We start from the raw sequence: 16,263 nt of genomic DNA on the forward strand, positions 1-16,263 counted from the left end.
TTACAAGCCACAGAATCCATCATCTTGAGTCTTAACAAGAAGCAAAAGCTCCCATATAGCCAAAAAAGAAAGCAACAGAAGTGCTCCCTAACCTTGTCATTGAGCCCTGATCCTTTATCATTATAGGCATAAACTTCAGTGAAAAATTATAATCATCCAAACTATCAGCAGCACAGAAGTAGTTTCACACCTGATAATTCTTTCATCATATCTTCACCTGAAACATAGGTCTGTATTTCCAGAGATAATTAACACCATAAACCAATACTATGGATCCACTCCTAACCACCCACCATCACAACACACACACACACACAGTTAAAAGTACCCACTTACCCAGCTGACCTTGCACAACAGATTATGATAAAAATTGCAATGAATTGATTAAAATTATTTTATAAATTTTGGAGGGAGGGAAAGGGAGTTAGTTGGCATAAAATGAATATTATTTTAACAGCTAAATATTGAACCATCCTGGCATTGCTGGGATAAATCCCACTTGATCATGGGGTATTTTTGTTGTGCTGTTGGAAAGAAAATAAGTGTATCAACGGGATACCTATACTTCCATGTTTACTGCGATACTATTTATAATAGCAAATATATGGAACAAATCTAAGTATATATCAACAGATGAATGGATAAAGGAAATATGGAGTACATATATAATGGAATATTATTCATCCATAAAAAAGAAGGAAATCCTGTTATTTGCAACAACAAAATAGTTAGAACTGGAGGTTATTAGGTTAATGACATAAGCCATGCACAAAAAGACAGTATCAGATGGTCTCACTCACATCTGGGAGCTAAAAAGGTTAAAGGGGCCAGGCGCAGGGGCTCACACCTGTAATGCTAGCATTTTGGGAGGCTGAGGCAGGTGGATGACGAGGTCAGGAGTTCAAGACCAGCATGGCCAAGATGGTAAAACCCTGTCTCTACTAAAAATACAAAAATTTGTGGGGCATGGTGATAGGTGCCTGTAATCCCAGCTACTCAGGAGGCTCAGGCAGGAGAATCGCTTGAACCTGCATGGCAGAGGTTGCAGTGAGCTGATATCGCGCCACTGCACTCCAGCCTGGGCAACAGAGTGAGACTCCATCAAAAAAAAAAAAAAAAAAAAGTTAAAGGTAGAGAGCAGAATGATAGTTATCAGAGGCTGGGAACGGTGTGTGGGGGCCAAGTGGGATGAAAAGAAGTTGGTGAATGGATGCAAACACACAGTTAGATAGAAAGAATAAGTTCTAACACTCTATAGCAGAGTAAGGTGACTATAGTTAACACACTGTGATATGGTTAGGCTTTGCATCCCCACCCAAATCTCATCTTGAATTGTAATCCACATAATCTCCAAAATCCCCACATGTCAAGCGAGACCAGGAGGAGGTAACTGAATCATGGGGGCAGTTTCCCTCATGCTGTTCTCATGATAGTGAGTTTTCATGAGATCTTATGGCTTTAAAGGGGCTCTTCCCGCTTTGCTCAGCACTTCTCCTTCCTGACACCTTGAGAAGACGGTGCCTTGTTTGCCCGTCGCCTTCCACTATGATGATAAGGTTCCTGAGGCTTCCCCAGTCATGCTGAACTGTGAGTCGATTAAACCTCTTTTCTTTATGTATTACCCAGTTTCAGGCAGTTCTTTACAGCAATATAAAAATGGACAAATACACATTCTATATTTCAAAACAGCTGAAAGATAGGTATTGAAAGGTTCCTAACACATACAAATGATAAATATTTGAGGTGATGGATATCCTAAATACTCTGACTTGATCATTACCATTCTATGCATGTAACAAAATATCATATGTACCACATACATACGTATAAATATTATGCGTCAATAAAAAAGCTAAATATTACGTGGGGGATGTTCTTTGGAATAGTATATAATTTCATTTGCTGAATATGAAATCCTGGCTGAAGCTGGGCAGAGGTGGAAGTCAATGAGGACACTGTCTAGCTGGAGGGTTACTTCCTCCAAAATGACTTCTGAGAGTGGCCCAAGAGCTATAACACCACCTAAGATAAAGAGCAGCCAAAGAGAAAATGGTGGCAAAGACTGCAAGCTGCTATCTACCTGTAGGACCATAAGCAATATCTACTTGTTTCGGGGTCAGTCTCTTTACTTGTGAAATGATAGAATAAATTAAATGAAAAATTCCCTCTAGTTAAGAAATGACAGTTAAGTTTATTTCTGCAATATTAGAAATCTCAAATATGATACATATTTAATGCACAATAAGTGTTCATTAAATCAATGAATAAATAAGAAATAAACATTTAAGAAAAAAATTGAAATTCCTATCATCTATTATGATGTAGCCACCACATGCCAGATACAACAAATACCAAGTTGCTGAGAAAGAAATATATCCAGAGATGAGAATTTCTGCCCCAGTCAGTCCCCCAGCCATAGCAGCTAGAAGCATATTTTACAGATCCAGCCACAGCAGCCAGCATCATATTTTGAACATGATTGATGCCTAGTACATTTTCCTAAGAAGAATAAAATTCAAGCAGACAATCCATTTTGGGAATACACACCTACATACATATAATAGTCAGACAAAATAATCACATATAAGAATACCCAGGGGCAATCTACACATATGTGAACATCTAACACTTTTTTGTACATTACCTTCTTTTCCCTCATTTCAATTTACTCATGAATATGCTTGTCCATACTCAGTAAACATTAAGAAGAACATTTGAACAATTTAAGAAAGGAAACGTCACTCATTTTCTACTTAATTCCTAAACACATTTCACACTATTCTAGATGAACCAGAAGGCAGTGCAATATATTTAAGTACAGCTAATAATTTCAATCTTTCCTTCAAAAAAAAAAAAAAAGAGGAAGAAGAAAGCAGTACAAAAACTAGGATCCATGATGTGGTTTGGCTTTCCTTTACACTAATATAATGAAATGCTGCCCTTCACTAATGACTAAGTTCCTTGCATCTGCACACTTAAAATGTCATCACCACCAAGAAAGCGTCAAATAAATCTGCCGCTGTTACTTAAAATTATAGATATTGTATTTTACAAGTTTTTCTTTCAAAAAACTTTGTCTTTTCTATAAATCATGTAAGACAATATAAAAGTCAAGTATGTTAGGAATGCAATCTGAATTATGAGAGGTATAAAATGTATCCTAAATACAAGTAAGATCTGGTCACCTTTAGAATAACACATATAAATTATTGTTCAACATAACAACAAAATCATAAAAATGTTATTTTCAAAATAATATCTAAGTGACTCAATAAAACACAATCTTTCACAACTTTCCCAAAAATAAATGATTCTAAAGAGATTATGCCAACATTCAGGTTTTTTAGAAGCTATGCATTCTTTTTCCACAATGTTTGTTCTGTTTTGTCTGCAGAATTAGTACAATATACATGAGAATTCCTTGAGGGTGGCATCTATTTATATCTCTTTTTCTATAGTATTAACTTCAATGCCTGGATTACATTTTGTGCTCAACATATGTATTCTGAATGCAAAGTGGAAAACCTGTTCACTGATGCCACTTTTTCAGCAAAATAATGATCAATGAGAAGCCAAAAGGAAAACAAAAGTTGGCTGACATATGAAATCAGAAACAATATCCTCATATCCATATTTTCTAATCAAAATTCAACTTTTAAATAATTTCCATCCTTTGGTATTTAAAAAGTTCAGATACCTTCCTGCCTTTAGAAGTCATCTTATTTCTCCAAATGAACAACAAAAAATCTCAAAAAATAGTTTCAAAGCATCCGCCATTATTTTCCCTTCTTAAGAGGCCTGTTTCTTCTTCTAATGCAATTCACCATTACCCAACTGATTTCTTGCTATTGCACCCTGAATGTATGTAATTGAGGAACAGGCCCCAGCTTCACTGTGTGAAACACACAATTACAATTCAGCATAACTGAAAAGAAACTATGCATATACAATCAAAGTGATAAGGTACACTAGCAAGGATTTGTGTGACTGAAATTATCCCTCCATTTTAACCAGTGTTTATTTATCTTGGATCAACTTTACAGATCAGAGCTGCCTAAGAAACTGCTCAAATAATGACTACGCTTTACATTTATTTTAATTATATATATCAACTTGTATAGTATACCATTGACTACCATTCCAATTTTTTTTTCTGTTTAGTCTTTCCTACTGGTAACTTAAATTCGCAACAGCCAATTCTTTTATCTTACCTCCAACTCATAATCATCTTTAAACAAATACTTCAAAGAACTGGGAGGTTTCTATATATCAATATCTTTGAGTAGATATTTCCATAAAAGAAATACTCCTTTTTTGTAAGGCCAGTAACCACCACCAAATGTCTTTCAAATATTTCATATGCCAGGAGTCTTCAATATGGTGCACATCTACATTCTAATCAGTTGAGTTACACAAAGTGCCACCAATGAAAGTGTAAATGTCTGTCCTGTCCCAAATTCAAACTCAAGTATTAATTACGCCAACATTATTTCTAACTGGTTTTCTTCTAAATTTCCTTAAATCTAAAAGAAATTTTTAGTCAAAAAGAAAAAAGAACAGTCAAAATTTTTATTAGGCGACTTTATTTGATGCCCCCAAATCTGGAAAACTTACTTCACCATAGGTTTATTTTAGGGCCTGAGACTCTGCTAGTTTATATTTTACTGTAAGCAGCACAGCAAAAGTTGTGTGAGGATATTAAGTGTGTAACAAATTTAGTCCCAAAAACACAAATAATTTGTTATATTTTGGTTTATATATTATCCTTATAAAAATAATAAGAAAGCACTAGCCAACATATAATAATTAGGTCTGATCACTTCTCTTCAATATGACGATAATAGAAGAAATACAAGCTTTGTAACTTAATTATAAAACAAATGTAAAGTACCCAGTTATAAAACTCAACATGCTCATTCACTTGATTAAGGTATACTATAAAATATTTATGACATCATTTTTCTCCATAAAGGAGTTGATAGCTACCAAATTGTAGTATTTGTCCCCAAAATTTTCATTAGCCTATTTAAAAAAAAAAATCACCAAATTCATATTTTTTGGTGTTCTAATCAAGGAGAGATTATCAAACTTTATAAGCCATTTTAATTGCAAGTAAACACACACACTGAAGCATGAAATAACTTGCAAAAAAGATTGAATTTATTATATGGATATCTTCAGTTTTCCTTTTGTTCTGAGAATAACCTAAAACCTTGCCAAATATTTATTTTTATCTAAATTAAGTATAATAAATCTTACCCTACACATTATATTTATAAAGAGCCAGTTTCTAATTTTAAATGTTCATCCAAAAGTAATTTTAGTATACATATTCCATGGAAGGAATGTGACAAAATTGTTTCCAAATTAATTCGGGCTTTTTAGCATGTCTAAATGGCATACGGGATAATTATGGGGTATTGGAAATGTTCTAAAATTGAATAATGGGGATGACTGCACAACTCTGTAAATTTAATTAAATTCACTGAATTTTACACTTACAAATGTTTATGGCATGTTATATAAATTATACCATAACAAAGCTGTGTTTCTTAAAAGGCTCATCTAAACCACCAAGTTTATAAATCTCTGTATATTTTCATATAATAGTGACCTATGCTTCCATAAAACTAATTATTACAGTTGAATTGTCCTTAAAAATACCACGTAAAAAATAAGAATGTGTTTGCTTTATTAAAATAAATATATCCTGAATTCCAGCCCTTTACCAGAACTAACCTTAATTAAGAGTTTAAGAATTGTGTTACAGAATGGGCATCATATTTCAAACCATTTACAAACAGCTTAGTTCACTTAATTCATTCTCCCGGGCCCTAGATTACCTACAATTTTCAACTAAATTCATCACTCTGTATATACTTTTTAAAAAGTGTGTTGTTTTTAAAAAATAAGTGGGGTTAAAAAAAAGTTCTTATGTGGCTTCAATTGCTCATCCCTCTTTACTCCCCTGGCTACTTTCTCATGACCCCTAGGTTTTTTCCAGAGGGTAGTCATGGTAGGTAATGACGGAGAAAATGTTAATGACTCTTCTTAGACAATTATTTGGCTGAGTGGGCACCCATGTTTTCAGTTAGCTGGCTGTTCTCACAGGAGTTGTAAGAAATTTCATCTGTTTGTTTCCGTGATATATCCCAAACACTAACAGTGCCTGGAAGACACTGTGTCTTCCATTAAAATTTTATTATCTTTTCTGTCAAGCTAGGTCTTAAAAAGTATCATCTAAATCAACAAACTCAAACTCAAGCTGGCTTTAGGTATCTCACAGTGTCCTAATTCTCATGAGAAAAAAATAGGTCCCTCACTATATCAGCTGTCCACAAGGATAAACGTTAGATAGGGGGCCAGAGGTGGCGGATGGTGATGTGAGAGTAATGGTAGAGAAAAGGAGTTCTTCCTAAAACCCAAAAGGAACCTTGGGGATCTAAAATCTTTACTGACTCGTATGTAGTAACTCTTACAAGGAGAATCTGCCTCAGAGCCAAAGTGAAAATGTACATGTGACAAGTTTAAGTTGACTAATATGGTTGTTTGAAATCCATGGTAATTTCAAACCAAAACATACTCAGTATTTATTTTACAGAGCTATTTTAATGAACTTGGTATTCTTTTTCTAAGTGTAAAAAAAAACAACAAATGCTGTAGAAAAATTGCCAGTACACTATGGTTAACACTTGCCTTACCATACTTCATCTTGCAAAATAGGTAACCACAGGTAGAACTTAATTTTTTGCATAAAATATAACAGGAAAATTTTACAGATGCAAGTGTTATGTACCTTTTGAAAATTTTTAAGTGTGTATGGCACACTTCATTATATTAATATCTATTTTCATTTCATAATTTACAACTTTCTTATGTATATTAATGCATAAAAATATTACTCTTTTCATCTGCAAATAATTTGTGTCTTTACATTTTCAAGTTGAGAAGAAACATATAAAACGACTTTCCTGTTAGAGGGGAAAATTCACGAGGACTTAAAATGAGCAATCGATAACAAAAACAAATAAGATACAGAGAATAAAAGAAAGGAAGTAGTAACTAATAACTCACGACAATTTGATGTTATTATAAAATTATAAGAAAATGGCAAAAAAAGACAGTGGATATTTTAATAAGGGAGGGAAATATTACACAAAATACATTTACATTAAAAAGGTTCTTCTTTCTTAGTAACACAGGCTTTCTTACGTCTCACTTGTATTTATAACTTTGCGTGGTCTTTTTTCTTCTGTTTAACCCGAATCCATTAAGTCACCCTTCTCAAGAGTAAAGCTCAATATGATATTTATTCTTAACTCAAGACTAAAGTATGAATTTCACAAAAACGTTAGTTAGCTCTTGCCATGTTGTCTCATTAGTGTTCATGATAATTCATTGTCTTTGATGGCATTACATCATGTCAGACCATGGTTGATATAATATGAGTCTACATCCCCAACCAAATCTCATGTTGAAATGTAACCCTCAGTGCTGGAGGTGGTGGGGCCAGGTGGGAGGTGACTGGATCATGAGGGCAGTTTCTAATGGTTTAGCACCATCCCCCTAGTGATGTTCTCATTACAGCATTCTCACGAGATCTGATTGTTTAAAAGTATGTAGCACCTCCCCTCACTTCCTCCTGCTCTAACCATGTGAGACTTTCATTCCTCCTTTGCCTTCTGCCATGATCCTAAGTTTCCTGAGGCCTCCCCAGAAGCCAAGCAGTTGGCCAGCATCATGTTTCCTATACAGCCTGTGAAACTGTGAGCCAATTAAACCTCTTTTCTTTATAAATTATGCAGTCTCAGGAATTTATAGTTGCATGAGAACTAATTAATACAATAGTTTTATAACTGAGTAATATCTACTTTTTAAAACAATGATTCCTTGTCAATAATTTTTTTTTAAATGGAGTCTCGCTCTGTCGCCAGGATGGAGTGCAGTGGCACAACCTCGGCTCACTGCAACCTCGCATCCTGGGTTCAAGAAATTCTCTGCCTCAGCCTCCCAAGTAGCTGGGGTTACAGGTGCCCGCCACCATGCCCGGCTAATTTTTTGTATTTTTAGTAAAGATGGGGTTTCACGATTTGGCCAGGCTGGTCTTGAACTCCTGACCTTGTGATCCACCTGCCTAGGCCCCCCAAAGTGCTAGGATTACAAACGTGAGCCACCCATCCAACCATATTTTAATACATCATCTACAAACACAAATCTCAGCTCTTTAAAAAGTAATTTAATACAGATTTTAAAATTCACAGGTGTTTCTCTTACCATTCAGTAAACATGACAACCAGATCATCTTGATCAGCATAGTGTTCCATGACTTCTTTCATTAATCTCACTTTCTGGCCCCCTCCAATACTATTAATTCCATCACCACCTCTCCATTCTTCTCCTTGACCAAGGACCTATGAACAAAACATTTCATTCCTGAGCAAAACTCAAATTATGAAAGTACTATGAAAAACTTAAAGACATCATCAACTTGAACAGTACTGTACAATAACCACTCTTCTAATGTTTCATGAAATCATGATGCTAGAAAAAAAAATCTAGATGCCTAAGTGAGATCATAATTCTTTAATGTTATCCATCCACAAAATGCCCTTCTCAATTTTACCATCTCAAAAGTTGTGAGTCTAACCCAAGGAAGTAGACCCAGAAAGTATTTCTCACATTGTATCATTTTATTCCTATTTGTTCAGACCAAAAAGAAGAAAAATGAATAAATTTCCCATATCACTTTTTTTAATCTGGCAAGAAATCTTTATGATCAATATTGAAGCTCAGTGACTCCTTGATGAGAGGCCTCTAAGTGATTTTCCTACTGAACCCAAATGGGTTTTTCAGGGAATTACAGAGGGCATCAAGAAAAAAAAATCACCTTCTTTACCTTATACTTCTTAAACTTATGTAATTGTCTAAAGCTTAACAAGGATTTTTCAATGCAAAAAACTGCCTAAGTACGATTATTTTAAATTTCATTTTAATTACCCTGTACCCTTTCTCTTCACTATTTGCTTGAGCCTCAGCAGCTGCTCCCTGAATTGGAAATGCATTATGACACACTGACTCTAAGGGAACAGAAAGTACAATACATGACCCTTCCCCCACACAACACACACCTTTTCTCTTCGTTTCATCAAAACAAAGTCTGAAGTTGCCATTATAATAATCTACTAAGAGATCTGGGAAATTAATGGAGAATGAAATTAAAAATAAACACACAAGAAAAGGATAAAATAAAATTTAATAATAAATAACATTAGTTCTAACTTTACTTAATACTGAGTCAGAGATAAGTCTTGCCGGGAAAGCCTGTGGGGCTCCCAGCCTCAAATGTCTTGTTAAAACTTATCACTTCCTTTGCGGAAGGTTGAGGGAAAAATACAACCCAAGAAAACTCAAGCTGTTTTGGATCTGGATTCAAACTAGGCTAATCTTGAAGCATTAATAGTACTTGCTCTAAAAACTGGCCTCCTCTGGCCCTGAGATTTGTTTCACAACCCATCTGGAATCCCTAATTCTGAAGCAATATTGGACCCAATGACATCTGAGAATCTGCTCTGTGCAATACACCATGTTAAGCACCACCCTCTATGTTTGTTCCACTACACTAGTGGTTGTCAAATTTCAGTGTGCATCTGAATCTCATGGAAGCCTTGTTCAAACACAGACTTCAGGGTATCACTCCCAGAATTTGTAATCCAGTCGGTCTGAGGTGGAGTCTGACTATTTTTTCTTTCTAACCAGCAGCCAGGTGATGCAGATGTTGGTGGTCTAAGGTCCACACTTACTGTGGAACCACTTAATGGGAACCACTGCATTATATGAGGAGACAGCAAAAGGATCATAAAATCCAGTAAGTTAAGTGGGGATGGGGTCCAAGATCTGATATTATACTTTATAGTTATTTGCATTAGGACAAGTTTTCCTCATCCAGAAATAAAGTAGTATCCACCTTACGCGGTTCATATAGTGACTTAACAGCATATCATATATAAATTTCCCTACAAGGCGCCTTGCATATAAGAAACATTCCACTCCCTCTCCAGTCTGAACCCTAATGATTCCCCAACTAGATTTCAGCCTTATTTTATCTTAATTTTAATTTTATTTCCACAGTGTCTCCTATTGGTGCATATATTTTTCTTCTACCATAGTAACATATTTCTAACATGTTTTTCATTTATCCTGTATTAAACATCTAGTTATTACCACTACATCTCCTTTTCAGCAAAATTTAGCTGTTTATTAGCTATTCTATATTAACATTAAGCTGTTCCATATTTACATCTGCATTTAGTATTCCAGTGGATATTTAATAAAAACTACCTTTTTAATACATTATATACTCAAATGGATCAGTTTTTCTCCAAAAAGTAATCTTTCTTCTTTTTTAAAAAAAAAAGTTTTTTTGCTTTTTGTGTTCCTACCTAGGTATCTCCTTGTTCTCCTCTTATTTGTAGAAAAGACTTGGCTGACAGATCCTTCTTTCTATTAAAAAAAACAAGTAAGTAAATAAAATGGCAGGCCTCTCATAGCTAAGTTTAATAGTTCTATCAGTTTCCCCAAGTTTCCTCTGATCACTTGTCAAAGAGATGTTCACCTGGAGATAAATTTTCTAAAATGCTTTGGTTAAAAATACAATAACAACGCTCCCAAATTCCTCTAAATGAAAACAAACGAACCAAAAAAAAAAAGAGAAAATTCTCAATAGACAGAAAAGGCACCCTCTTCACATTTATGTTTCTAATTCTCTGTAAACAAACAATCATCCTATGATAGCAAAGTCCATTACAGAAAAAATTATTCAGTGAAAAAAACCCTGCCAAATCTTATTAACATTGTATTTGTATATGACCTGCCAGAAAAAAATTATATATATGCAAATACATATTAACATTTTTTTTGCTGTTTTATAGAACATATTTATACAAAGCATTGGCAAAAATTAAGAAATTATTGTTTAAGTGGCATTATTTTAATTATTACAGGTGCATAATAGCTGCATATTTATGGGGTACATGTGATATTTTGGTACAGGCATACAATGTGTAATGACCAAATCCGAATACTTTGGCTATCCCCTCACCTCAAGCATTTACCATTTATTTGTGTTAGGAAATATTAATAAGGCCAAAAACTATATGAACTAACAGCAATTATGTAACCAAATGCTATCTTCCTTGTGAGGACTACAGATTGTAGTGCTGTTATTATGAAAACTGTACTTTAGGCACACATTATAGGATCTTCAAAGGTTAAAGGATATACCATACCTTCACAGTATAATTGAAATATTTGGCTGACTGCATAAATCGATGGAATCCATCACTTTCTTTCGTTGCTACAGTTATGACTAATAATTTATCTGCAAAGACAAAAGGAAACACAAGAAGATTTACCAAGAGATCAAATGCTCACATTTTACAACTCACTACAATAATCAGAGACCTCACTAAACCCATGGGAATATTCTGGTTTGTTGATCTATACAAGACTAAACAAAGAGCTGTTGAAACAACAGATGATTCAAATTGGTTGTATTACTGACAAATGATGAACCTTCAAATGACAGTTATTTCAATGCAAAAAAGTACACCGATGATTAAGAAAAAGCATGCCATCAATAGAGTATTTCAACATTGAGAAAAACTTCCATAAAATGAACATTTTTTATAATCCATAATGATTAAGATTCTCTGACATTATCTAATTAACAAACTTCACCATCATCTATAAATCATTCCTGATTTATGACATCAGCAAGGATATCAGCAAATTATATTCATCAAAATAATGACATATACAAAAAACAATACAACCATTAAATCTGATCCCAATTTTCTAAAATAAATTGTGACGACTGGGAGCAAATATTTAAAAACAAAATCTTAATTTTTTTCTACTATTCGAGATTGCTTTTTTATGAAAATTCTTATAAGCAACAACATTATTTATTGTGTTCTGGTTTATCTTTAAAGAATAAATGAAATCAAAATAACCACTGCCCTAGTAAATACACAACTGTTAACGACCATTTTATAATGAATTATTATTTTCAGTCCCACATAACACTTTTCAGTAGAAGTAGACAGAGTTAAGGAATTGTCTCAAAACACCTACAATAAGCTACTACAGATAATGATTATTATTAATAGGAAAAGGTATGTTGGAAAATGTACAAAAGAAACAAGTGCATCAACAAATGCCAAAAGGGCTGGAACAGTTTTTTTGTTGTTGTTGTTGTTTTTGTTTTAACTAAAGATTTAGAAGGACCCACACTCTAAGAAAGCAAAACTAACATCTTTTCAATATTCTCTGAGTAACATCATTTGTTTCTCACTTGCACTCTATTTATAAGAAAACAATACAGGTTTTGAGTATCCCCTAAGCAATAATCACCAAACATGGCAATAATGCATTATAAAAATTACAGCAGATGAACCAATGTACTTATCCATCAAATTTTGAAAATAACTACAATAAAATATAAATCAGTACAATATACAAAGAAATACTAAATTCAAACATTCATTAGTCAACCAAAAAAAAAAAAATTCCATGAAGATAAACATCAACAGTCTTGGATTTTTTTCTAAGAAAAAGGTATTTCCTGGCCAGGCACAGTAGCTCATGCCTGTAATCACGGCACTTTGGGGGGCCGAGGTGAGCAGATCACTTGAGGGCAGCAGTTTGAGACCAGCCTGGCCAACATGGTGAAACCTCGTCTCTACTAAAAACACAAAAATTAGTCGGGTATGGTGGCACACACTTGTAATCCCAGCTACTCAAGAGGCTGAGACAGGAGAATCGCTCGAACTCCGCTCGAACTCGGGAGGCAGAGATGGCAGTGAGCCAAGATCACATGTCTGCACTCCAGTCTGGGTGATCAGGCCCAAGTAAATATATTTTAAGAATATTTTTTAAAATCAACTATTTAAAAAAATTTTCGTTTATAAAGTTTCCAACAGAGCTTAACTGATTATGAAAATTTAACATTATTCAGAATAAATTTCAAAATAGGGAATACCACATTTTATTTTATAAGAACAAAGAGGCTTTTAAAGTCTATCTGTAATAAAATTACTCTATTTAAAGTTACATTTCTTACTTAAATTCTTCTATATAAATCATAAGAATTAACTACAAGTTTCGGGTTTTACTGGATGAATTTTCACACTTACAATTCCAGCATAAAGTTAACAGCAAGGATTTCATCATCCTTAGTAGGAAAAGTAAAGTTGGCCAGACCCTTGAGTAGACAAAAATGTTACCAAATCCAATGACTCAGAAGGCAAAGCTTACTCATGTGTAGTCTGACCATGTCTAGCAATCCTATGCCAAATAAGAACTCCTACTGTTTCAGTACTGTTGCTCTTTATAAATAACCTAAACCAAATCACAAATACGTAATTTTGTTAAAGAAAGGTCTGGTTAGTAACATTACACATGAACAGCTGTTTCCTCTAACTTGCTATTCAGTATCATCATGACTGCAATAAGAAATAAATCTTAGTTGGAGAAAAAAAAAAAAAAAACAATAGTGTTGACATGTATCACCTACATGCTTTTATCAACCAATTCAAAAATTCAACCATCTCACCATTTATGAAGTATTATTGTTAGAAAATTTATGAAGTATTATTGTTAGGATACATACTTTTCGGATTTCACTACCATTTACACTACAAATTTACCAGAAATAAAGAGACAAAGATATGGTGACAGGAAAGAGATGTCAGCAATAAAATTCAGAACATGAAAAATTCTATAGGACAAATGACTTATGCAATCGATGGCAAAAGGCACAAAAGGGAAGGGAAATATACAGAATATTAACATAAGAGACATTTCAAACAAATGTTAGTCATGGCCCTGAGTTCGGACCTGATTTGTAAAAACTATAAAAAAGCATTTGTGAGAAAATTAGAGAAATTTGAATACTAATTAGATATTTGGTGATATTGAGAAATTAGTTAACTTTTTAGCCTGCTAATTTCATTTACTTTTTTTAAAAAAAAGAGTCCTTATAATTTAGAGACACATACTGAAGTAATATCCAATCAAATGATATCGTGCCTACAATGTGTTTTAAAGTTAATTCGGGTAGACAGATTAAAACAAGACTGGTCATATGTGATAAATACTGAAACTGCATTTTTTGTATGTTTAAAAATCCCTATAATTATTATTTTTCCATCTATTCATTCATTTACTTATTGAGTCAACACATATTTTCCAAGTCCCTTGTTCAGTTACTCACTGTTGCACACAAACACAAAATTCAGTGTTAAAAAATATAAAACTTTATTTTCGTATGGTTCTACAATATGAGCTCAGCTGAATAGTTATTGTTTTTATTATTTCTTTAAATTTCATTTTAGATTCAGAGGATACAGGTGTATGTTTGTTACATGGGTACATTGCATATTGGTAAGGATTTCGCTTCTAGTATATCCATTACCCACATAGTGAACACTGTACCCAACAGGTAACTTTTCAATCCTCTCCCAACCTCCCCCTTTTTGGAGTCCCCAGTGTCTATTTTTTCCATCTTTATGTCCATGTGTACCCATTGTTTAGCTCCCACTTATAAGTGAGAACATGTGGTATTTGGTTTTCTAAGTTAGCTCACATAGGATAATGGCCTCCAGCTCCATTCATCCTACTGCAAAGGACATGATTTTATTCTTTCTTGTAGCTGTGTCATATCCCATGGTCTATATATATCATATTTCACATTTTCTCTACCCAGTCAACTACTGGTGGACTTTTAGGTTGGCTCCATGACTTTGTTGTTGTGAACAGTGCTGCAATAAGCTTATGAGTATAGGTGTCTTTTTTATATAATGACTTCTTTCCCTTTGAGTAGATACCCAGTATTGGAATGGCTGAAGAGATATTTCTCAAAAGAAGAAATACAAGTGGCCAAGAAATACATGAACAAATGTTCAACATCACTAATTAGCAGAGAAGTGAAAATCAAAACCACAATGAGATACCATTTCACAGCAGTCAGAATGGCTATTGTTAACAGGTCAAAAAACAACAGATGTCAGCACGGATGCAAAGAAAAGGGAACGCTTACACATTGTTTGTGGGAATGTAAATTAGTTCAACCTCCATGGAAAATAGTATGGAAAGTTATCAAATAACTAAAAATACAGAATTCCTATAAAGACAGAGTACAACTTTAGGCAAAATCTCTAAACTTCCAATCAAAAAAAATGATAGAAAATTCTGCAATGTGAATCTTTTAGCAGACTGAATCATCTAAGGATAATGAAACATACAATATACAGAGTTCTTTAACCAAACAATATTATAATTTAAATAACTATAATTAATACCTTTTCCAATCCACCCTCCACCAGCCAAATGAATGATGAAGTGAGATGACTGAGGAATGGTGCTTCAATAACAGGCACCCGCCATCCACTGCTACCACCAATCTATAACAGCAACAGCTATCTCTTTTTCTTGGTTTCAGCAAGATACCTGGCACCATGATGTTAAAAAAACAAGCAAATGGAAGCTCATCAGTAGCCAAATGTAACCTCTATTGCCACCTTCAGACTCTATTAGACAACAGATCAATACAGTTTCCATGCATAAGAAACAGGTGATGCATCTATACAGTGTGGTAGATTTGAACAACCACTTACCAAATGAAAACCAGTGGCAGACTATGTAATCATCTTTACATAATCCTCCAAAATGCCTAACATTACAGTAAGATTTAATAAATATTTGTTAAATGGTTATTTTTCTCCGTCTGAAAATTCAGATGAATTTATAATTTCTCCAAAAATCAAGAGGTCAATTTGCTTAGAAAGGCTAAAACATGCTATGTCCTCAAAGGTCTGGAAGAAAAAAAAAATGCATTGTTGGAGTCATTTTTTTCTCCAAATAGCTGTTGATATCGGAACAGAATTTACCAATATTCAGTAGTGACACAATTTTTCTATTTAAAAACAAACCATGGTTTCAAAACAGAAACTGTTTTTGCTAATATATCATGTCACCAAACGCTAAAGCAGCTTATAAAATCCATCTGAAATCCATTTTTTTTTTGAGACGGAGTCTCAGTGGTGCTAAAATCCGTTTTCTTAATGAGGGCATCACAGTTAAGTAACTCAGCACTAGCCCAGCTGCCTTTTATCCATATCTTCTCAAGTAACTTTAAACACAGTTCTTAATTTTAAACTGGCAACAATAAAAAACAAATTATTGTGTCACAGAAGTAACAGGGAG

At 33.9% G+C, this 16,263-nt stretch overlaps 1 protein-coding gene across 4 annotated transcripts in view; it reads right to left on the reverse strand.

Moving 5' to 3' along the window:
• PLOD2 (procollagen-lysine,2-oxoglutarate 5-dioxygenase 2) overlaps window positions 1-16,263 on the reverse strand; it is a 92,567-nt gene that overhangs the window by 43,287 nt on the left and 33,017 nt on the right. For 3 of the 4 annotated variants that reach the window (XM_050778151.1, XM_050778150.1, XM_050778153.1), the window contains exons 2-3: window positions 11,286-11,377; window positions 8,275-8,411 (exon numbers count right to left, since the gene is read on the reverse strand). In XM_050778151.1, the coding sequence (XP_050634108.1) occupies window positions 8,275-8,411; window positions 11,286-11,377 (229 nt within the window). Of the gene's footprint in view, window positions 1-8,274; window positions 8,412-9,128; window positions 9,192-10,439; window positions 10,501-11,285; window positions 11,378-16,263 lie in introns of those variants that run through there. The other variant, XM_050778152.1, reaches the window with a different exon arrangement.

The sequence above is a fragment of the Macaca thibetana genome, chromosome 2, assembly GCF_024542745.1.
Source record: "Macaca thibetana thibetana isolate TM-01 chromosome 2, ASM2454274v1, whole genome shotgun sequence".
NCBI lineage: Eukaryota > Metazoa > Chordata > Mammalia > Primates > Cercopithecidae > Macaca > Macaca thibetana.